Source organism: Heloderma suspectum, chromosome 13, assembly GCF_057233095.1.
Source record: "Heloderma suspectum isolate Gila_16-S chromosome 13, 16-S_ref, whole genome shotgun sequence".
NCBI classification, from domain to species: Eukaryota; Metazoa; Chordata; class Lepidosauria; order Squamata; family Helodermatidae; genus Heloderma; species Heloderma suspectum.
In genome coordinates this window covers 20,957,381-20,981,182 of record NC_139470.1, presented here as the reverse complement: position 1 = coordinate 20,981,182, position 23,802 = coordinate 20,957,381, and the positions used below count along the sequence as shown (strand labels likewise).

The 23,802-nt window shown below is 45.8% G+C and overlaps 1 protein-coding gene across 1 annotated transcript in view; it reads right to left on the bottom strand.

Annotated features, from left to right (window-relative positions):
* The window catches only part of TESC (tescalcin), a 48,664-nt gene extending 25,828 nt beyond the window's left edge, over nt 1-22,836 (bottom strand). The window contains exon 1 of the mRNA XM_084819674.1: nt 22,612-22,836. Within this exon, the coding sequence (XP_084675800.1) occupies nt 22,612-22,669 (58 nt within the window). The 5' untranslated portion in view covers nt 22,670-22,836. The remainder of the gene's footprint in view (nt 1-22,611) is intronic.
* Between the last annotated feature and the right edge of the window lie 966 nt (nt 22,837-23,802).

Below are 23,802 nucleotides of genomic sequence, written 5' to 3'. Positions count from 1 at the left end.
GGCTCCTTTACACGTGACTTTTTTGGGGGAGGTGTGTGTTTTTCTCTGCCTTTCTATACATTCCATTACACAACCACTAGGTGGTGCTGTGGTATAGCAGAATTGTGCAATTACACAAGGGTTCTATAATGCCATTGGGAAAAAATACTAGACTTTTCCCGTTGGGGGCGGGGGGAGTGATAATGGTTGCAAAGCATGGGAGAAGCCTTGGAGGCGGATGATGTTGTGTAATGGACCTGCAAACTACCGTGAGTGAGGAAGCATGAGTCCACAATAAGGTGGAGCTGCCATGTATTTCCACCACACTCAAGTGTCTGTGTATATTTTACAGTGCATTCCCATGCATGTTTATTCAAAAGTAGGGCCCAGGTAAGTGGGTAGAGGATTGCAGCTTTAGTGCCTAGAATAGTTAGCACCAGAAACATCTAACTCAAATAAGTACAGTTAGTTCAGAAGCATGTAATTGCTTACAATGAAACTAAAGAACAGTTAGTTCAGAAGCATTTAATCCCTTACAAAGAAGTTAAAGTGTTCACTATAACACCAACATAAATCATATTTTTAATAGATACCTTCATGAAATAATACATTCCCTAAATTACCACTTAGCCTCGCTATCAAAGTACCCAAAGGAGGAGTTTTCCAGGATGACCTAAGTATATGGGCAACAACGATCTTGAAAAAAACATCCATGGGGTGGGATAATGAGTGGAAAGAACTTAGCAAGTTGGGGGAAAGGGGAGTTTGAGCTCTGCCATTTTAGGGGATGCAAAAGTCATTATATTCCCCTTTAAAAGTCATAATGTTCCCCTACACTAAAGAGAAGCTCTTCTTTAAATTGAAATAAAAAAAACAACCCATGGGGTGATCAGTGATCCTGGTGGGTGGTGCACTAACCCCACCCTAGCTGGCCCCATTAATCATGCCAGGAATTCTACACAGCTTGGGCAGGTATTCTTTTCTCTGCAAGGAGTCCAGGTGTCCAATATCAGATTCTGCAGTATAAGCTATATTGTCTGTACTTTGTGGCTTGACACTGACATTGAGCTCCACTTGATTCCATGCGCAACCTGGATGCCTTCAGCACATTGAACCAGCATCCTGGCTACCTTGAATGAGCGAACCACACTGAGAGGGAAGGTGCTATTAATATCAGTATTAATTTGATATATGTTTGAGATAAAGATTAAGTATATATTTCAATTTTCCAACCATTAGATTCGATAGAAAGAACAATATAAGGAAGTACGTCTCACTCCTCATTATTATATGCCATGAGTATGGTTTTCATCAAATGTATATGTTGTGAAGGAAAACGTCTCTAAATATCGTGGTGGAGAATTAACTTTTAAGATTTTTAGGAATTGTATGTTAATTTTATTGTACAACAAAAATATGTATTCGATATATTTTAAACAGATCAGTTGCTCACAAGGAAGAGACATAGCCTCGAAACACGTTGAGCATTTTAGCGATCTGCCTAAAAAATAAAGAATTTTTATATCATCCATGAATATTTTAGAGATCTGCACAACAAATACATAACTACTACAGTCCATACTCAGTGGCGCCTTGGGATTCCCCCCCCCCTTTTTGGTGTACCTTGAATGAGTGCTCACTAAACGGCAGGCCGTTGCTCATTCATGAGTGGTCTCTCTGAACCAGCCCACATGCTTTTCTCTACAGCAGGGACACTGAACCTCAGGCTGCGGTTCCAACCTAACCTTCCTGGGTTCCCAAGCTTTATGCTAAAATATTCTGGTGTTTTTTTTTTATATATTTTGGCCCTGCCCACCACTGGAATGCCCACCCCCAAGAGCTCCCCCACAATGCATTCCGGCCTCGGGCTGAAAGAGGTTCTGCCCCCTTGCTCTACAGCAAACAGTTTCAGAATGAGTGTGCAACGTGTCTTGTCACATCTTCCTCCGGATGAAGAGCAGATGGTTGAAAGATCAAGCAGGATGGGATGCTGCACAGACACAGGAAGGAAAGCGTAGGAAAGAAAGCAGCAAGAGGTGTCTGCTGTGTTCTCTCTGGTGGAAAGCAATTCCCCAGATCCTTCTCTTGTATACCAGTGCTATTTATTGCTGCTGCTGCTGCTGCTTCTTGAGCAAGAAACTCAAAGAGCAGTACACAACACTATTTACGGCTTTTTTAAAAACCCACCCTTCCTCCAAGGAGCTCAGGGCACTGGTTCCCCACGTCACTGCTAGTTCCACGTGTTTGACTGCTCTCGGGACATCACCTTCAATGCCCCACCACCCCCTCTACCTTCTCACTGCCATTGTCACCGGCTGCTCTCTCTCCTCATCCTCTTTCTTTTGCTTGCTTGAGAGGCAGAGAGCCAGTCAGAAAGGAGGCAGCGGCATCTGCTGCCTCCTCCTTCTCACCACCACCACCACCACCACCACCGTTGTCTGGGCCAGAGTGAAAGGCAGGTAAGCCAGCAGACTGCAGTGGCGAAGAGGAGAAGCACCTCCAGGGGACTCTCACCAGTGGGCCCCTGCTGGGGTGTGGGTTCTTGGCAATTGCCCAACCATGCCTACCCTTGACGCCAACCCTGTTTCCAGCATTCTCATTTAACAGAAAAGCCAGCAAGCACAGCGTCCTCTAAACATGCAAAGCACAGGCACTTACAGCTGCATCCAGGCAGGCTCTTTATTTAACCCAAGTTGCAAAGACTGTGTTTATATTCACAGTGGAATGTTTGGTCCTCCCGGATGATGGAACTTTGAAAGCCAAGAAACTTTCCAGCTGAAGCATTTCTGGGATGCTGACGTCTCAGGTCGCTTCCCAAATGGCGCCTATCAACCCAAACTCACTTAACTGCAACCTAGCAATTACCTAGTTAACAAATGCATAATGCAATTCCTGTTAATTAGGTAGGGTGATGAGCTGATTAACAGCCTCACTGCAAGCTACCCCCCTCCCCAGCAGAACGCTGATCCATCAAAGCCTGTCACCAGGGAGCTTCCCCTCTCCACCTGGTCAGCTTCACCCCTTTGTGCTCCTGGGACAAGAAGCCTTTTCCACATCCTCCACTATGGCAGCTCCTTTGGTTTGGGAGATCTATTATTATTATTATTATTATTATTATTATTAATAATAATTTATATTTATATCCTGCCTTTTTCCCAGTACTGGGATGCAAGGCAGCTTTACAGCTTTAAAATTTGTACAATTAAAACCTATAAACAGAAGTATAAAAAGGTAAAGGTGTCCCCAGCCAGTCGTGTCCGACTCTAGGGTGTGGTGCTCATCCCCGTTTCTAAGCCGAAGAGCCGGCGCTGTCCGAAGACGCTTCCGTGGTCATGTGGCCGGCATGACTGAACACCCAGGTGCACGGAACGCTGTTACCTTTCCCGCCGAGGCGGTACCTATTTATCTACTTGCAATTTCTTGCTTTCGAACTGCTAGGTTGGCAGGAGCTGCGACTGAGGATGGGAGCTCACTCCGTCACGCGGCACTCGGGTCTCGAACTGCTGACCTGCCGACCTTCCAGTCTGCAGTTCAGCGTCTTAACCACTAAGCCACCGCGGCCCCCTTAAACAGAAGTATACAAAAGTTAAAAATATAATTAAATCATAAATAATATTAAAATTGTATAAAATATCAAAACATTAAATGACAACAAGAAATATAGTATCTATCTGTCCTATTTTCACAGGTCCAGACTAGCTCTCCCAAAAGGTCTGCTGGAACAAGAAAGTTTTTACATGCCTGCAAAAACAAATCAAGGAGGGTGCCACTCTCGCCTCCCTGGGAAGGGAGTTCCAGGGCCTTGGGGCAGCCACCGAGAAGGCCCTCTCCCACGTTCCCACCAGACATGCCTGTGATGGTGGCAGGATGGCAAGAAGGGCCTCCCCTGAAGATCTCATGGCATGAGCAGGCTCAAAAGGGAGAATACGGTCAGATCTAGCACTGCTCCCCTGTGTGCCTGCTTCGGTGCCCATGTGATGCCTTCTGAACTTGTACAACTATAAAGAAACAGATTGTTTTAATACTTCAGAAGCCACCATTGCTGTCTCCTCCAGAAGGAACTTAATTTGTAAAGCAGGTTTGTGGAACCTGTGGCCCTCCAGATGTTGTTGGACTACAACCCCCATCACCCCCAACCATTGGCCATGCTGGCTGAGGTTGATGGACATTGGAGTCCAGCAGCATCTTGGGGGCCACAGGTTCTTCAGCCCTGCTGTCAAGGTGATGATAATCATTTTGTTAAAGGGGGGGGCGAAGGGACCGGGGCCTGAGGATTGGCATTGCTGGGCGCCTGCCAAGGCCCACGCTTCAGTAAGGGGGGGACTGCTGCCAGTCCCCGGTACCTTCTAGTCCTGCGGCTTCTGCTTCTTGCCATTGCTGCCTGTTCACCTGCCCTCTCCGAGCGAGCGGTGAAAGGAACAAGGTGAAAGAGCGATGGACTCGGCATGCCTTGTCTTACCCCCATCTCATTCTCTCTGGGAGGTGGTGTCTAGAGGGAGAAGCAAGCACACGGAGCATGGCAAGAGCGGCAAGGAGGACATGGCCTTATGCATGCAGGGATGGCCTATGGACAGCACCTTGCCCAAGGACCTCCACAACCCTCGAACTGGCACTGCAAACGACAGGAGTAACTGGAACCAGGGCAATCGGTCCATACCCCATAACCTCGGGTGGTCTCTACCAACCATTACCCCACCAGACATTCCCTACACATTTCCTGGCTTTTCTCTGCAATCACGAGGACTAGAAACTTAAAGAAGAAAGAAAAGGCAGATATTCTGAGAACAGTACACCCATTTCTATGGCAGGTACCAGCTTCCATTCATAGTGGCAGGGTTTTGTCCCTCTAATAGCAGGCACCCAGGCCTGATTTCATGCAGTCCTCTGCTTAATTTCAAACATTCAGACCTCTAGCAAGAGTACCTTGTTCCTATGTATCCAAATAGGCCTGATTTATGTTGGAGATGTGGCAGAGAGAGTGGTACATTTTTTTCATATTTGGTGGGAATGTCTGAAGGTGAAAAGAAAATAGTGGTTGGACATTATTCAAGGTATTAAAGATATCATGGGTTATGAAATACAGTTAAATCCTAAAATGCTTTAAATCCTAAAATGCTATTGCTAGGATTTCAAAAGGACTGGGTCAGGAAGGAACATCCTGTAATGGTTGTGTGCATGTTAAGAGCTTATATGCTGTTGGCAAAGGCATGGAAATCACCAACCATACCAACTTTGGGTCAATGGAGAAGGAAGATCTGGAACAGGACGCTGATGAATAAGATCACAGCTCATAAGCAACTATGGGAAGGAAGAAACAACTCGATGGAAACTTTCCAGAGAGACTGGACTCCATTTTTCCAGTTTTGGAATCAATACTGGTCAAATGATCTGGCATTAATGGATATTCTGACTAAGTAAAAAAGATCAAGACTGGGTGTGAAGGTAATATAAGTGATTTTATTTTTCTTTATTGAATATAAAATGAAGTGTGTGTGTGTGTGTGTGTGTGTGTGTGTACACACACCACAAAACGAAAAAACAGACAAAACAGTGACCTATTCCTTACCCGGCAGCCTGCTGGGTGGGAAGGCACAGGGAAAGAAGAGGAAGTTCCAGAAAGAGAAACAAGGTGGCCCGGCCAATCACGTTTGGATTTGTCCCCCACAACCCGCTTCTACCAGGATTTGGCTTTCCCCAAGAGAATGCAGCGCTCATCAGAAAAAAAAGGTTCCCCACCCCTGGTCTGAGGAGATCCAAGTCCTCTGTTCCACCCCAGAATGTGGGGATTCTGACATTCCAAGATACATCCCAGCTCACGCCTATAAATCCATGCTCACAAACTGCATCCCATCACAGAGATTTATACATATTCTTTGTCCAATGGACACTCCCTTTGGTGTGGCTCATTTTTAACAGAAACTTTAAACCAACAGATGTACCTATGATGAAGGTTGAAGCCATTCCCCTGTGCCGTCACCTGATTTACAGCTTTACTGCAGGTTGAGACAACAGAGCGCCGGTTAATCAAAAAGCTGGTAGCAGCTGGGTTTAGCTTGCCCATTTCTGACTGATCGGTTCTGCGCCCCTTCTTACGCTGGAGAAACAGCATCTGAATGCAGCCTTCACCAGCTCATCATTCCCTTCCACCATCACCACACCTCCGATTTTGTGTTGGAGGCCACGCATGGCCTTTCTGCATACTCACTTCTGCACCTCTGTCAAATGCATGCTCAGCTTGTACAGTGGCAAAAAGCAGATCGTCAGAGACACCCCAGAAGTTTCCACAGCAGGCTCGCCTCCAAAGGAAAACTGCCCCTGTAAAGCAGGAGTGCTGAACCTCTTTCAGCCTGAGGGCTGAATCTCATTTCAAAAAATCTATTGGGGGCCACATTCTAGTGGTGGGTGGGGCTGGAGACAAAAAGGGGCAAGCCAAACATAGCAGCCTAGTTTAGCTTAAAGCTCTCAATGCCAATAACTATGTCTAGGGGGTGGGGTGGGGGAGCGCCATGGCCCCAGAGGGCCAGATTTGCAACCTGAGAAGGGCTAGATTTGTCCCCCAGGACTGAGGTTTAGCACTCCTGCCGTAAAGGCTGCCATGATCGTTTCTTTAGTTTGAAAAGGGGGGTTATGAAACAATAGTTACAAATGGAAAGTGTCTTAGAACAGTCTGCCACACATTCCAACTTCCAGCAGCCTCTACCAGACATTACTTATATATTTCCAGCTTTTCCTTTGCAGTCATGAGGGCTAGAAACATAAGAAACTTGAAAAGCACATATCCTCAGAGAACAGAATACTTTCCCATTCCAACCTCCATCATACAGCATAAGGTTTTCACCACAGAAGTGCCAGGGTCTATAGCGATGCCACTGCACCCATAAAGAATCATAGCCAATGGAACCTTTAATTTTTTTTTTTTTATCAGATGTTCAAGCCATGTGTCATTCGAACATTTCCCCTATATCTGTGGTTTGGAACCGGTGAACTCTTTTGCCTGTGGACATCATACATATTATTTAGTCAATTCTTTTTCATGTACTTTCCTGACCACTTCAAGGGTTGTTTCTTTGTCAGGAGGGAGCAAACTATGGGTTTATGACATGACTGTGATATCTATTTATTGACAAATATATTGCTTGAGCATTGGGAGTAGGCAAGCATTACATCTGTTAAGTTTCCCAAAAGCAAAACAGCATGGCCTGGAAGCCATCTGCAAGTGCTATAGCCCTTTCAGGCGCTATAACTCAGACTGCCTTCCTCCTGGCTACATTGCAACTCCCAACTCTTTCTCTCCTGCCCTCAACTGAAAATTTGGGATCCGACTTCACTAGTAGCCACCAACCATCATCGCTCATTAAAGAAACATTTTCAGAGAATATGGGGTGTGTCCTCCAACCATGAATGCTAGTTAAAGAAACATGCACTAGCCATTAAAAACCATTGAGCAGGTATCTTCAGCTATCTGTAGAAACTTCACCTGACCATCGACAAGGAATTAAAGGTGCAATCCTATGCATGTTTAAACAGAAAAACATCCTACAATGCCTAGCATGCCCCAGCCAGGCTGGCTGGGGCATGCTGGGTGTTGTAGGACTTTTTTTCTGTCCAAACATTCATAGGATTGCGCTCTAAGTTATACAAAAGACAGTCACCTCTGGTGATATAATGGTACATTTTAAAGTGCAGATGCTGCGTTGATCGATATCAACAAATCACTTCTGGGAGTTTTCATCTCCACCAGGAGCAGGTCTTTTATGAAGCTTAATTGGCCACTGAAGAGCAAGCCACTCCCAAAATACTTTGCATTACAACAGCAAACAATATATTAATACTGGAAAAATTCATTTCCCGTTAACTATTGTGAAGATTACAGCTAAGCACTGCTGAGTTCCTCCCTGTGAGCCCTGGCTTCACTATGCCTCCTGTCACCTCTTCATTTAGCACAATACAACAGCGTTTTCCTGGCATATAAACTAAATTTCTGGACTCCCAGAGGGATGCACTGTCCGCTGCAGAATCCTCCCCACACGTCACACCCTACCTTCTTTGGATTTCAGATTTATTTAATAAATTTAATAAATAAATAATTTAATAAATAAATAATCGCCCATCTGGCTGGTCACCCAGCCACTCTGGGCAATGTACAACAATAAAACAGTTTAAACAATAAAATTCTACATTAAAAACATCATATTTCTAAAAATACCCTAACCCGCCCCAAATGCCTGCCTGAACAACCACGTTTTTAATGTGTGGCGGAAGCTCATTAAAGAGGGGGCATAGCGGAGTTCCCTAGGGAGGGAGTTCCACAGAGTGGGGGCCACCACAGAGAAGGCCCTCTCCCTCGTCCTCACCAGCCTAGCTGTCCTGGCTGATGGGACGGAGAGAAGGCCATCCGAGGCTGATCTTGTTGAGCGGTCTTGCTGCACCTTCTGTCAACTGAGATGACTGCTGCAGCTAGCGGGCTGGTGCAGCTTCAGATCTGTCTTTTTTGTTGGGGCCAAAGCAGGAAGAGAAAGACCTAGAACTTCCCCTCCATGTGGTCCTGAGATTACGCAGGCTTCCCTGGGGTTGCTGTCGACATAACAAAAATAGTGCTCATTTAAGTGCCAGCTCCAGGTTTTTGAGGGCCTTTGGGGGAGAGACCCTCAACAGGTCCCCTCCCTCAGTGGCCGGGTTCACACAACACACTAACCCACACTCAGTGGTTGAGTGTGGGTTGTTGTTGAACTGTGGCCTATTGTGTTGTCGGAATGCAGCACAGTTTCTGCAAGGTGGATTGTTAACCACCCAGAACAACCCAACAACAAACCATGGGTTCTCAAGGTGGTGTGTTTGAGAAAAATAAGCCAAACTGCGTGGTTAACAAGCCACCCTGGGGAAAATGTGCTGTGTTCAGACAACATGATAATCCACAGTGCAACAATAACCCCATGGTTCAACGATAACCTACACGCAACCACTGAGCATGGGTTAGTGTGTTATGTGAACTCAGCCAATGAATCTACCTTCTCACCGCCATTGTCACCAGCTGCTTTTGCTCCTCATCCTTTTACTCATCATTGCTACCACTTGCTCTTTTTTTATTTTTATTTTATTTTAGACCTTTTTATTTTCCCAGGCATTTTAGCATTTTAGCCTTCTAAATTTTTATCTTTGCTGTTTTAAATCTGTATTTTAAACTTCTGCACTGCTGCTAGGTTTTATTGTGGTTGTATTGTTATATTGTGGTTTTAATGTTCTGTATATTTTAAATTGCTTTATTGTGTGTTGTTTGGATTTAATTTTTGTGAACCGCCCAGAGAGCTTTGTGAACCGCCCAGAGAGCTTCGGCTATTGGGCAGTATAGAAATAAATAGATAGATAGATAGATAGATAGATAGATAGATAGATAGATAGCTCACTTGACAGGTGCAGAGCGCCAGGGAGCAAGCAGGCCGTGGCATCTCCCGCACCTCCTCACCACCTCCACTGTCTGGGCCAGAGCGAGAGGCAGGTGAACAAGCAGGTTGCAAAGGTGAAGAGGAGGAGTAAGTCCAGGGGCTCTTGTCTGTGGGATCCTGCTGGGGTGTGGGGCCTCAGCAGGTGCCCGAGCATGCCTACCCTTGACACCGGCCCTGCCGACAACAGCCTGGGAAAGCTCACACACTACTCACTCACTCCTGATTGGTTTATGGAAGAAGTCATTGGATTTTGACCAACAACAACCTAAGAGAGAACCTGCTATTTAGAGTCTGTTGCTTTGCTTTGGCTTCTTTCTGAAGCTTCGCCATCATCTTGCCTCAGATAATATGCTTCATTCCCAGAAGAGGAAAGGATTAAAATAAACATTTTCCCCCCTAAAAACAAGCTGAGCACACCATCCTTTCACAAGAAAAGAGTCAACCATGCATCCAGATCAGTGTTTTAAGGCAGGGATGGAAAGACATCAGGCTTGCAGGATTGCCTTTTTTTTTTTTTTCTTTTTTTTTTTTTACTAGAACCCTGTGACCCACCAACTGGAGCTGGGTGCAAAAGGCGTACCCTTGGAATGAAAGAATTCTGAGCCCAGGAATTTGTTGTTTATTTGTACTAGAACAGAGTTCACGGTCCTTCCATGCAAAAATCTGCTCCCGGTTACCCCCATCCATTTTTCCTTACAGCAGTATAATTAGGGAGGGGGGAAATTTATTTTGTTGCTCACACTGTTATAAAGTTGGAAGTCAGAAATCCTTGCTGATCTACTAAAAGGACTCAAAGATCTACCCAAAACAACAAAGCGTCTTGCAGCACCTTAAAGACTAACAGATTTATTCTGGCATAAGTTTCTGTGGACACTGTCCAGTTCATCAGTTGCACAAAGTTTTAACCTCAAATTGGCAGGTTTTAGGTTAACACAGATCTGCCAATTTGAGGTGAACACTTTGTGCATCTGATGAAGTGGACAGTGTCCACAAAAGCTTAAACCAGAATACATCTGTTAAGTCTTTAAGGTGCCACAAGACTCTTTGTTGTTTTTGCTGCAACAGACTAACACGGCTACCTCCCTGGAGATCTACCAGTATATCTAGCAATAGTTCTACCTTTGGCCCACCCCCGTGTAGACCTTTGTGTAGAGCTTGGATCTCACTTCTGCAACAAAACCAAAAGTAGATAGAGTAATTAACAACCTCACGTAGAAAAGCTCACAATTGCTGCAGCAGGAGGAACCAGTTCATAATCTGTCCGCCATGTTCTGAACCGCTGGCAGAACCTTTCAAACACTTTTTGTAGGCAGGTCCATGTGTATCACATTGGCGGTAGGCCAACTGGGACATTACCAAGGCTGTCATGCCCTACCTGGAGGAGGATTCATCTGAGGAAGAAGAGGAGGGGGAGAGCCAGCACAATGGGAGCCAGCCGGAGCTCAGCGAGGAAGGAACAGGAGGCCTTGGCTGACAGTCCTCCTCTGGAAACATTGCAGGAGCAGCCGGGCCCCTCTCGAGCAGGACTTCCCCCAAGTGCTGGAGGCAGACTCTGGGGGGATCCATCCCTCTGAGCGGCGTAGAATCAGATGCATCCAGCAAAAGAACAAACAGAAGTCACAGTGTGGGGGCCTCCGTTAAAAGCATCACTCTGGGGGGATCCATCCCTCTGAGCGGCGTAGAATCAGTTGCATCCAGCAAAAGAACAAACAGAAGTCACAGTATGGGGGCCTCCCTTAAAAGCATCACTCTGGGGGGATCCATCTCTCTGAGCGGCGTAGAATCAGTTGCATCCAGCAAAAGAACAAACAGAAGTCACAGTGTGAGGGCCTCTCTTAAAAGCATCACACTGACCTTTTTGACTGCGAACAACAGCGCCTTAACCTTGGCTTTGCTTTCAAGATACCCGATCGGATAAGGTCCTAGACCTCGGCTACACATCTGGATAATGTTTTTGGACACCCCCTGGACTGACTTTGATGCTTGCTGAAATGGACACTGGTGAACTGACCCCTGGACTGCCTTGACCTTGCTTCTGCCTGTGCCTGCAAACCTTCCTCGGCCCTTTGGTGTATGATTTTGGACTGAACTGGTTGCTCTCTCACTGCTGCTCCTAAAACTATCTGCACCTTGCCCAAGGCCCTGGCCTGCGTTGAAACAGGGCAGAGGCATAGATAACTGTGGCAAGATCTCCACCCCCTACATCAACCCATGAGAATTTGCAAACCAACCAAAGCTTGTGAAAGGTGATTTTGGACACAGATGCTGCTGGGGTCTCCATGAATAAAGCTGGATCTAAAGCAGAGGTGGGAAAGTGTTTTGGCCTACAACTCCCATCTGCCCTAGCCTGCCTAGCCAATGGATCATGTGAGTGATGAATCACAGGCCAAAACATCTGGAGGGCCTCCAGTTGCCCATTCCTGATCTAACCAGATCTCCCAGCTATGTACCTTACCCATAAGGTTTAATAGTAAGATTTTGTGCCATCCCAATGCCTCAGATTGGTAATGGGTCTTCTTTGCTAGTCCCTCCTTGAAATCCCACACAACCAGGGGAGCACTGAGTTCATTTGCCAACCTTATCAACAATGAATTGATTTTTTCCAAGAGAAAGAATTGTTTGTTTTTTCTCAGATACATCCCTCTTTGGCTTTGAATTTGACTCCTGTGGAAATTGGATCGCCAACAGGAAGGAAAATCTATTGGATTCATAATTAAATGGCATTTACACAGCCCAAGCGAGATCAATTTGTGCGCAACATTTTTGGCCAGCTGATGAAAGGAAAAGAAAAACGACCCTATCAAGCTCTCTTGCCCCCATTAAACCTGAGCTCACCTGGAAAAACAACAATCCCAAAGCCATTCACAGCTCATGGGGGTACGAGACAGTGTTACCACAGGTTCCCTACCACCCTGAAAAGGAACTGAATATAGAAGAGGGACAAAACAAAGGAACAGAACACCAAAGCATCACTCCAAAGGCATTGGCTTTTCTTTTGTGTCATCTTGGGCCGAGAGTTTCCTAGGAAAGGGAGTGGGTAATTTTTTTTTAAATGAACAAATCAAAACACATTTTTGCCACAGTGTAACGTGTGATGCGGTGCTTAGATGTGCGAGTGGCATTCGGGATTTTCCCTGTGGCTTTCCCGCTGTGACTTGATATTTAGACGGGCAGGGGCCCCCTAGACTAGCTGCCTGAAACTGGTACCCTAAGCGAACCATGCAATTGGCATCACAACCCCCAAACCCCAAGGGCAGATCTAGGCTGAGGTTTTTGGTAATCTGGGAAACATTTTGCCCCTATTTTCCATTTAATGTTTAAGTGTATTTATTTAAACAGAGTCCCAATTATTTGTTTTTTCAGTCTGTCTGTCTGTCTGTCCAACCAATGTTTCTGAGATCAGAGAAAAGAACTGTTACATCCTTCTCCTAAAAGAAATACCGTGAAGCAAGTTTTTTCTTAATCCTTAAAGTCCGGTGGACGGCTATGATATTCGGTATATGAAATAACGACATCTTCATTATTGTATTTGTATGTTTTTTAAAAAATGTATTTTTCCCCTTGAATTTGGTGCCCCACTTAAGTGGCATCTTAGATGGCCACCTAGTTCGCCTATATGGATGGGCCGCCCCTGTAGACGGGAGGGAGCTTGTGCAGTTTGCTTGTGCACGGCTGGCCTCACCATTAGGAAGAGAAAGTGGATGTTGGGGGGGCCGGGGGGGGCAGTGGTGTAGTGTTTCTATGTTCTTGCCCAGCCTTTACTCCCTACAAAATGATTTCTAAAAACTATGTAAATAAGAATGCTCTTACAGAAAGACTAGAGATGTAAAATGTCAACCCAGTGTGCGGCCACTGTAAAAAAAGCAAACTCCATGTTAGGTATAATTAGAAAAGGAATTGAGAATAAAACTGCCAATATCATACTGCCCTTATTCAGATCTATGGTGTGACCACACTTAGAATATTGTGTACAGTTCTGGTCACCATACCAAAAAAGAAGAAGAAAGCAATTGCAGAGCTGGAAAAAGTGCAGAAAAGGGCAACTAAGGGCGAAATCCTATGCACGTTTAGATGGAAAAAAGTCCTACAGCTCCCAGCATGCCCCAGCCAGCCTGGTTGGCTGGGGCATGCTGAGAGTTGTAGGACTTTTCCCCATCTAAACGTGCATAGGATTGCACCCTAAAATGATCAAGGGGCTGAAGCAACTCCCCTATGAGGATTGTTTAGCTTAGAAAAGAGGTAAGTAAGAGGAGGCATGTAGCAGTGTACAAAATTATGCGTGGTGTGGAGAATGTGGCTAGGGAGACATTTTTCTCCCTCTCTCAAAATACTAGAACCTAATGGGGTCACCCCATGAAGCTGATTGGTGAGAGATTCTGGACAGATCAAAGGAAGGACTTCTTCACACAGCGCAGAGTTAAACTGTGGAACTCGCTACCACAGGATGTAGTGATGGCCACCAATTTGGATGGCTTTAAAAGGGGGTTAGACAAATTCCTGGAGGAGAAGGCTATCAATGGCTACTAGTCCAGGCTTTCCCTGGGCTGTAAGTAAATTAATCGTGCCACTCCATTTTACTGCTCTTTGAATTGTTTTTAACTGCAGATGGAAATGTTTTTAATGTTGTGTTTTGATGTTGCATTTTTAATATTGTATTTAAATGTATTTTAATCTTTATTGTGAACCACCAAGGGATTTTATTATATTCACCAGTATAGAAGTGTTACAAACAAACAAAACAAATAATCGTCCTGATGGCTCTATGCTATCCCCAGTATCAGAGGCAGTATGCCACTGTTCACCCGTTGCTGGGGAACATGGGTGGGAGGGTGCCGTTGCACTCCTGTCCTGCTTGTGGGTTTCCCGTGGGCAGCTGGTTGGCCACTCTGTGAACAGAATGGTGGACTAGATGGACCCTTGGTCTGATACAGCAGGGCTCTTCTTAAGTTCTTATGTTCTTTTTCAGGCACCCGAGAATATTTTCTCTTCCTTTTTGGGACATGTAAGCGCCTTCCCCTCTTGCTGTTTCCTTGCTGCTATAGTTGAAACAACTGAGGGGCAGAGCTCGTTGCTGCTGCAGTGCAAATCACGCCAGGATCTACTAGGAGATGATCCAGATCTACCTTCTGCCCACCCCTGCACTACACCATACTGACTCTCATACTTGCAGCAGGAGCGGAGGGAGTTATTTTCTCTTTCCATTCGTGACCTGCGCCCATGACTTCAGGACAGAGTAGGCAATAATTTAAAAGAAACACTGATGAGATCCAAGCGGGAAAGGAGAGATAACAAAAGCTGCATCACAGGCTCTCTCTCATGCACACACAGGGCTGTTCCTGTAAATGGAAATTGCCTAAGCTATTAAAAGAAAAGAGCCAGTGCAACTTTTATACTCTGATAAGCTCTCAGTTGCTTGAACTCCAGGGAGGTCAAGCTCCTTTTACAGCTGTCTAACATACACCAGTCCTCCCCTAGGAGAAATGGGCTGTTGCTGGTTTTTATCTCCATTTCTCAGAAGTGAAAAGGCAAGTTAAGAAGTTCCCATATATCTACCAATGTGTTTTGTTTGATAGGTAAGGAGACAGAAAATGCTCTGCTGTGTTTTTCTCTTTCCTGTTTTTATATGATGGTTCCAGTAGGGTGCTTCCTAAACTAACCTATCCAAAAATCCTTTCACCTTCCATGACTGGCTCATTGCACAAGCAGGTGCAAATGTTAGCGTGATGAGAGTACTGTAACAAATCAATTGTGATTGACGTTTAATCCCCTTCATCAGATCAACTTATGCCCAGTGGTGTAATGGCAAGTGCATGATAGACCATGATACCTGACAGAGCGCCTCTCCCAATATGAACCTACCTGTATACTATGCTCAACATCTAAGACCCTCCTCTGGCTGCCCACACTGAGGGAAGCTCGGAAGAAGGTGACAAGGGAGAGGGCCTTTTCGGTGGTGGCCCCCAAATTATGGAATGATCTCCCTGAGGCCTGCCTGGTGCCAACATTGTTATCTTTTTGGAGCCAGGTTAAGACCTTTCTCTTCTCCCAGGCATTCGGCAGCATATGATAAGTTTTAATTGATCCTGGAATGTCTTATGGTTATGCTTTTGAGATTGTTTGTTTGAAGTTGTTTAAGATATATGTTTCTTTTATGTATATTGTCTGTTCATGTGTTTTTTTATGTAAATGGTTTTTAAACTCTGTGTATTGTATTTTTAATGTTTTTAATCTTTGTAAACCACCCAGAGAGCTCCAGCTATTGGGCAATATAGAAATGTTAATAACAATAATAATAGTTCCCATAGCCACACCCACAGGGAATGGGGTAGGGCCAAAGAATCTTGCCTGAAACCCTGGAGAGCCGCTGCCAGTCAGTGCCAACAATGCCGGGCTAGATGGACCAATGGTCTGAGTCAGTATAAGGCAGCTTCCTATGTTCCTATGAGAGGCCAAAAATGCTGGACTAGATGGTCCCTTGGTCTGATCCAGCAGGGCTCTTTTCGTGTTCTTAAAAACCAGTTCTAGTACTTTTCAGGTCTTTTGAATAGCTAATGGTCTTTAATTGCCCATTCACAACCCAGCCAACCCCAAATACTTTGCATTACAATAGAGAACAATATAGAGTTGCTGGGAAATGTCATTTTCTCCCAGCTACTGTGAGGATTGCAGCTAAACTCAGAGGGGGGGCAGGGAAGATTGGGGGGGGGACTGCAGATATTGTCAGCTTCCCTGCTAATCAAAAGGTGCTGGCCCCGCGTCCCTGCAAACCCTGCCTCCACGACACCACTGCTTACACAGGCTTGTTAAGTTATGTTTGTTCATCTTTAAGGTGGTTGGTGTTTTTCCTGCAGAAAGGAGTTCCACAGTATGGGGGCTACCACAGAAAAGGACCAGAGAGACACAAGCAAGATAGAATGAAAAAGATTCAAGAACCAGTGTGGTGTAGTGGTGAGAGTGTTGGACTAGGAGTAGGGAAAACCAGGTTCTAGTCCCCACACAGCCATGGAGGCTCATGGGGTGACTTTGGGCCAGTCGCAGACAGTCGCCCAACCTACCTCACAGGGTTGTTGTTGTGAGGATAAAATGGAGAGGAGGAGGATAATGTAAGCTGCCTTGGGTTCCTTGCAAGAGGAAAAAAGGTGGGATATAAATGAAATACATACATACATACATACATTATAGTGTTGACACGGGTGGACAAGGCCGGCTCCAGAGGGGGGCAAGGTTGGGCATTTGCCAGGGTCCCAAGATCAGCCCTCTGCCCTAGCTTTGCTACCCTGACTATCCAAGAAGATCAGATACAGTCTAAGAAAATTTGCAGTTTACATGTCCTGTCTCTTCCAGATTGTGGGGGGCACTGAGGGTGCCCGTAATTGTGGGGCCCCCAAATCCTGGAGTCAGTACTGGGAGGGATCATATATGGGGAGGGCAATGATAAGTTCAATATGTTACATATTTAAAAGAATTGAAACAAATGTACTGAGAGCAGCAAATCTAAAAACCCAAATAGCAACCGAGAAGATAAAACAGATTTGATTAAAAGGTATTTACCATTCCCACTTATGGGTCACAGCGGTTTAAAAATTAAAACAAACATGGTACTTTTTTTTTTTTTTTAAACCACCACCACCAAGAAATAACAGCACAGCTAAAAGCAAAACTGGGCAGGGCAAAAGGGCAACTGAATTCCCCAAAGACAACAACATCAGCAAGGAACAACAGCACAGCTAAGAACAAAAACAGGCCCGGCAAAACGGTAATTAAATTCCCCAAAGCCAATGGAAAGAAAAAGGTTTCCGTTCGCCTGAGGAAGTTCATTAGGGAGGAGGCTGTTCAAACTTCCCCTGGAAGGTGAACTCCACTCCCAGAGGAGTAGCCATGCTTGATGTAGCTAACAACAAAACAAACACACCCTGAAGCAGCACCTTAAAGACAAAGGCTGCAATCCTAAACGTATGAGGGGGTTTGCTATATGCTAATAGCGAACTCATTCTCTATATGCTAATAGCGAACTCATTCTCCAAGCACCAGTCCGTAGTTAGCCAAAACAGCACCACCCATGTTCAAGAGGAAGGTTTGCTGGCTTGGTTTGCAGAGATACAAAAACCCTGACAGGGTGACAGGGTGGGGTGGAGATGAGAGACACCATCCAAAAAACTCGGAGCAAGCTCAGTGGCCACAGAATGTCAAGTATCTATTGGCAAGGGGAACGGGGAGGGGGAATGGCATATCCCGGATGAGGGTGTGGCTGGCTGAAACCCTGAACAGGAGCACTCCATGCATGTTATCGCAGGCAGGTCCCACTTGTTTAACCCATGCCATTTTCTGCCCTTCACCGAAGGCTTTAATTTTAAAAAAAAGAACAGAATGCTAAACAACTACTACAACAAAATAATGCAATAGAACAAGCAGAGCAGTGTAACATACAATGAAGGATGGGTGAAGTGTCACAACAGCTAAAAACAAAACTAAATAGAGCTCTACCTGGTGCCAAAGATACATGAAAGTGGGCAGGACCCTGGAGAGAGCTTTCCAAAGATAGGGGCCACCACCGATAAAACTCTATCTTGGGTCCTTACCTACCTTACCTCAGATTGATGGGAGATGCCAAAGAAGGGTTCTCAGAGCAGATCTCAGCATCAGGGCAGGTTCATGTGGGAAAAGGTAGCCCTTAAGGTATACTGACCCTAAGGCATGTTGGGCTTTGAAGGTTCAAAACCAGCGTGTTGAATTGGGCCCAGAGCTGGACTGGGAGCCCAGAGCAGCTTAAGACTGGCAAGGTGAGTTCCCAATGCCAGGTGCCTCGAGACGTTCCTGCTCCAGCTTCCACCTGTTGAAACTGAAAAACCCCTCAGGACATCTGCCTCCACTTTGATCAGTTGTCCTCACTGACACACCGTGCTTCAGCGCTTTATTCTGGGTAAAGGAGACACCCAATGTGATTAACTGATTTATTCTACCCAAAACAAGAGAACTAATAAGGAAATAGGGTTTTGCTTTGTTTTTTGTTTTAAATCTGCTAGCATAATAAAATAGACCAACTTGTGGGATTTTGTATTAATAATAACACAAATAAAATGTATTATTATTATAATTAATTTATTACATTTATATCCTGCTTTTTTTCCTCCTGAAGGAACCCAAGGTGACGTACATTATCCTCCTCCTCTCCGTTTTATGCTCACAACAACAACCCTGTGAGGTAGGCTGGGCTGAGAGTCTGTGACTAGCCCAGAGTCACCCAGCGAGCTTCCATGGCCGAGTGCGGCCTAGAACCCGGATCTCCCGACTCCCAGTCCAACACCCTAGCCACTACACCACACTGGCTATTAACCACAAAAGAGTTATATATACTATTATTAATTAATCTATACTTGGTTCTAACCTACCACCTCCTCTACCCCTTCTAAATTCTATTCCACAGATCCCACTTGCTGGATTGGAGCCCAGAGCAGGTTGACGCTGTCAAGACAAGTTCCCTATACCTGGTCCCGTGTCTCCAGGTTTCAGACAGGAGTCTTTCCCAACCTGAATACGCCAGGGATTGAAACAGGGACGTTATCTATGCAAAGCAGGTGGTCTAGCAGGGACCTATAGCCCATCTCTTGAATACTCACACACAGGGTGCTGCCTTATAACAGGTTAGACTAATGGGCCATCCAGCTCATTGAAGACAGGCAAGCTGGTGCCCTCCAGGTATTCTGGACAACAACTCCCATAATCCCAAATCATTGGCCATGCTAGTGGGGGCTTATGGGGATTGTAGTCAAACCATCTGGACAGCTTATGAATTGCATCCTAGCTATCAGTGGAGGCTTGGGGCTCTGATTTCAGTGGGGCTGTGATTCAATGGGGCTGTGGGTTTTCATCAGAACCAGCCAGAACTCTAAAGGAGCTATCCAAGGTGCTTAACCCCATCCCCCAAATGGGCTAATCATCTGGATCGCTCTGAGTTCTGGCTGGTTCTGACTGACACCCAGAATGGAATATCAGCCCCACCCAAACCAGAGAACCAGCCTCCACTGATAACTATATGCAAACTTAGTCGAATGTAAGGACTGGAGTTAAGGCAGCGCAGCTCTCCATAGCATTGCGGTATTAGTTCATGTCGCTGGCCACGAAGATAAACAGTCTTGCCTTTCAAGTAATTAGGTAATTATTCCACATTCCCCTCCCCCCCCCCCGCTTCTCATTCTCATCCAATTTGATAGAAAAGAAATTACTGTCAAAAAGAAATTCAAAGGTGAAGAAATTTTGGGAGAAATGTTCATGTTTGTGGATTCTTGTGCTTGTCTTTCGTATGCTTGGCTGAGGAGTGTGCGTGACTCTCATTATACTTTCATTATACAACCCCCTCTCTCTGGCAGCAGACAACCTCCTCGGCTTCCCACACTACAATTGGGGGAAGACATCATGAGGTAATTCCTCGACCACGGGGCTTTTTCAGATCGGGAAGTGCAGGCAGGCGGCCTGGGAGGCTGCAGAGCAATGGGGAGATGTGTAATCAAAAGAAAACACCCACCCACACACTGCACCCTCAGTCACCTTGCAGTGATTAGCTAAGCTCAGGAACGCCACTAAAAGAAATCCAAAATGAATTGTAAAACACACACACCTGCATTGCGGAGGATACAGAAGGGGGGCCAGGCTTCCAACCCAATTGATGCTGTTGCCATTTATGGAGGCAGCATAACCCCCCCCCCCCAAAAAAAAACCCTTAGGAAAAAAAGGAAAAAGCTGAGCTACAACTCTCCCCAATGGAGAGTCCAACCTGTGAGAAATTGTTGGAGAATTTCTCCTCCCCTGGGAGAAATTTGGTGAAATTGTCTCCCCAATTTCTCTGCTCACCAATAGGGAAAGAGGATGGAGAAATTCTAAAGGCCATTTGTGCAGAGCATATATATCTCAACAACTGCACATTTTAGTAGTAAGTATTCCTCTTCCTAAGGGGCCGCGGTGGCTTAGTGGTTAAGACGCTGAACTGCAGACTGGAAGGTCGGCAGGACAGCAGTTCGAGACCCGAGTGCCGCGTGACGGAGCGAGCTCCCGTCTTCAGTCCCAGCTCCTGCCAACCTAGCAGTTCGAAAGCAAGAAACTGCAAGTAGATAAATAGGTACCGCCTCGGAGGGAAAGGTAACAGCGCTCCGTGCACCTCGGTGTTCAGTCATGCCGGCCACATGGCCACGGAAGCGTCTTCGGACAGTGCTGGCTCTTCGGCTTAGAAACGGGGATGAGCACCGCACCCTAGGGTCGGACACGACTGGTTGGGGACACCTTTTTTACCTTTTTATTCCTCTTCCTAAAGGATCATTGTAATCCTGATCTCCCTCATAATATCTCCCTTAATGCGGCGAGAAAAAAATGTGAGGAAGGAACCACAGAGCCTGGAGAAGAACAAATTCCATGACAAGATATGAGAAGCAAAACAGCAGTTCGCCAGAATTGTTTTTCTGTTCTTAAATGGCATGGCTGCTTAAAAAAGATGTTTGGGGGCTCAGAACCTTGCAAGGAAAATACCTTCTCTGATCTGAATACCTGCTCCATCGAATGTTCTGATAACTCATTTGGGGGAAATTTTCACGCCGCACATGTTCAAACATAATTTTTGTTCCTGGTTTGCATATCACAGCCCTGGCAGAGAAAATGATCGCCACACCACCGCTCTGAATCTGGAATGCACAACGTCTCGCTTCCTCCATGTGCAACGTCATGTTGGCATTGTCTAGTGCTCCACCCTGTCCATTTTCTCACTTAATTAGCTAAAAGAAAAGAAACTTTAAAAAGTTTTACCTGTGGCAGGGGGTCAGACTAGGTGACCTTTAAGGACCCTTTCAACTCTTATCATGTTGGTTGGGTACTTGTAAAGTGGAATGGTACCTTCAGTTGCATGAGAGCTTCAGTTCCATAGAAGCCATTTGTGTATTCCAGTGAACAGAGAGATCTGGGACTTGGGTCTGACACTCTGCCACCGACAGCCATCCAGCTCCAAGGCAGTGGTGAAGCAGGAACTAGCCACAGCATTGGATACCATACCTGGCAAAACTACCCATGAACAACCCATGGTTCTGGGGTCACACATAATGACAACTCATGATTTAACAACCCAGAGTTCACAACCCAGCAACAAACCATGGATTCTCTTTCTGGGTTGTTTATGGTTATGAACTGTGGTTTGTAAGTGCGGCTCTGTTCATATATCTCAACCTGAAATTCAACAACCCATGAGTTAAATAAACCATGGGTTAGTGTTATGTGTGAACCAGGTCCATGTGTCTATTTCTGAGAACAGAGACATCTGGGACTTGGGCCCACCACAGTCATCAAGCTCCAAGGTAATGATGAAGCAGGAACTAACCACAGCATAGGATATCATGTCCATATTGCCTAAATAACGCATCTGTTGCAGGCGTGATGCTTAACAGCTGTAATTTCCCAACTTTGGGAAGCCTGAGTGAACATGGAAAGCCCTTAATAAAACATGTCAACCCAAAAGGTTTCTTGTGTATACAAGTTGGACCTGTTCGGGGTTCCTGCTAGCCAGCCATGCCTTCTTTCGGGTACTCCATTCCATGTTCCCCTCCCCCAGGTTCCACCCCCCCATCCTGCCCCAAACAATAATCCAGCATTCTGTGGCCATTGAGTGTGCTCATTCCTCATTGGGTTGTTTTAGAAACCCTTTCGGGTGTCTTATCTACATTGATTTTTGTACTTCTGCAAAGCTTGGTGCCCCCACAAGCCTGCCAATATTTCCCTCTTTTGCACTGGAAAGAAAGAAGTGGGTTGAAGACTTGCACACTTCCGATAAGCCAGAAAGTCTGAACTTGCACATCTGCAGACAGAAAAGGTCCGTGCGGTGGGAGGTCTCACTCCTTCACAAACTTCCTTTCTCCCCCCACACCCCAGCTAGGCAGAGTCTGCCGAATGTCATCATTGCTTGTGTTTGTGAACACATTGCCGGTGTTTCAAAAGCTTCCATGCTTTGCGGAAAGAGAAAGAGAAAAGCCAGAGTTGCTCAAGCAGTTATTAAGCTGCATTCTTCCGCCAAGGAACAATTTGCCTTTCGGTGACGGGGTTGACAACCGAAAACACACACATAAAAAATGGCCAACATTGGAAAGATTAAATGAAAGTAAAAATGTGAAGGGTGTTGGAGTGGGGGAGAGCAATGTGGGCAGCTTTATGTACTTACAGCCCGTCTTGTCGGCAAGCTCCTGAATTTCCTCCGACATCGAGTGGGAAGAACCCATCGCTTTGCGAACGTGGATGCGGCAGCTTTTGCAAAATCCAGCTCGGCCCAGACAGCGGGGAGATGATGGACAGCAGAAGGGAGGGGGAAAGTTAGGACCATGGACATATAGATCAGCACTGCTGGAGCAGACAGCAAAGCTATTGCAGGTGACAGCTCAGACGTCTCAGCCAGACTTCCACGCAGAGGCAGAGTTTAAATCTTGAGGAAGCTTGAGCCACTAATTATAATATACATAGACAGAGGAAGAGAAAGGCTCCCCCAGGGTCCAAGAGCCCTCTCTGTTCGCAGGAAGACCTAATTGAGGAAGCCATGTTGATTTCTGATCAGCATCAATGCAAACAAACAATTTGGGAATATAGTCTTTCCTATTTGTTCTGCACAATACACTCCTGTATCCTGGGGGGAGGCAGCCATAGTAACGAGAAAAACACCGCACTGCATTCAGCGCTGGAGGAAGAGGGCTGGGAGGGGGCAAGAACGGAATGACCACAGGCGTACGTCGGCATTTCTTCTGGAAACATTCTAAAGTAAGCCCAGCCGGGGATGATTGTTAAGCTGCACCCCTGCTGCCTGTCAATAAAAAGGAAAGGCTGACCCATTAATGTGCAAAGTGCTCAATGTCACTCTCTGTTGTCTTCAACTGCTCACGAATCGTTATTAATTAATAACAGAGCTGTGCACAAACGGCCTCTCAAAATTCTCCAGCCTCTTTGTGGGCAGAGGAATTGGGGGGACAATTTCACTGAATTTCTCCTAGGGGACGCGAAATTCTCCAACAGTTTCGCACACATCGGGCTCGCTATTGGCAGGGGTTGTAGCACAGCTTCTTTCTTTCTTTCTTTCTTTCTTTCTCTCTTTCTTTCTTTCTTTCTTTCTTTCTCCCTTCCTTCCTTCCTTCCTTCCTTCCTTCGGGCTTTGGGTTTACTGCACTGCTCCTGCAAGTGGCAACACCATCCACTGTGTCGAGGCTTCCACTTTTCTTTGGCAGAATTTTGAATTTCTTTTGGTTTTTGAGCTTACCTGATCACTGCAAGGTGGCCGAGGGTGCTGTGTGTGTTTTCTCTCTCTATTACACATCTTTCCATTGCTCTGCAGCCTCCCAGGCCACCTGCACTTCTTGAGCTGAAAAAG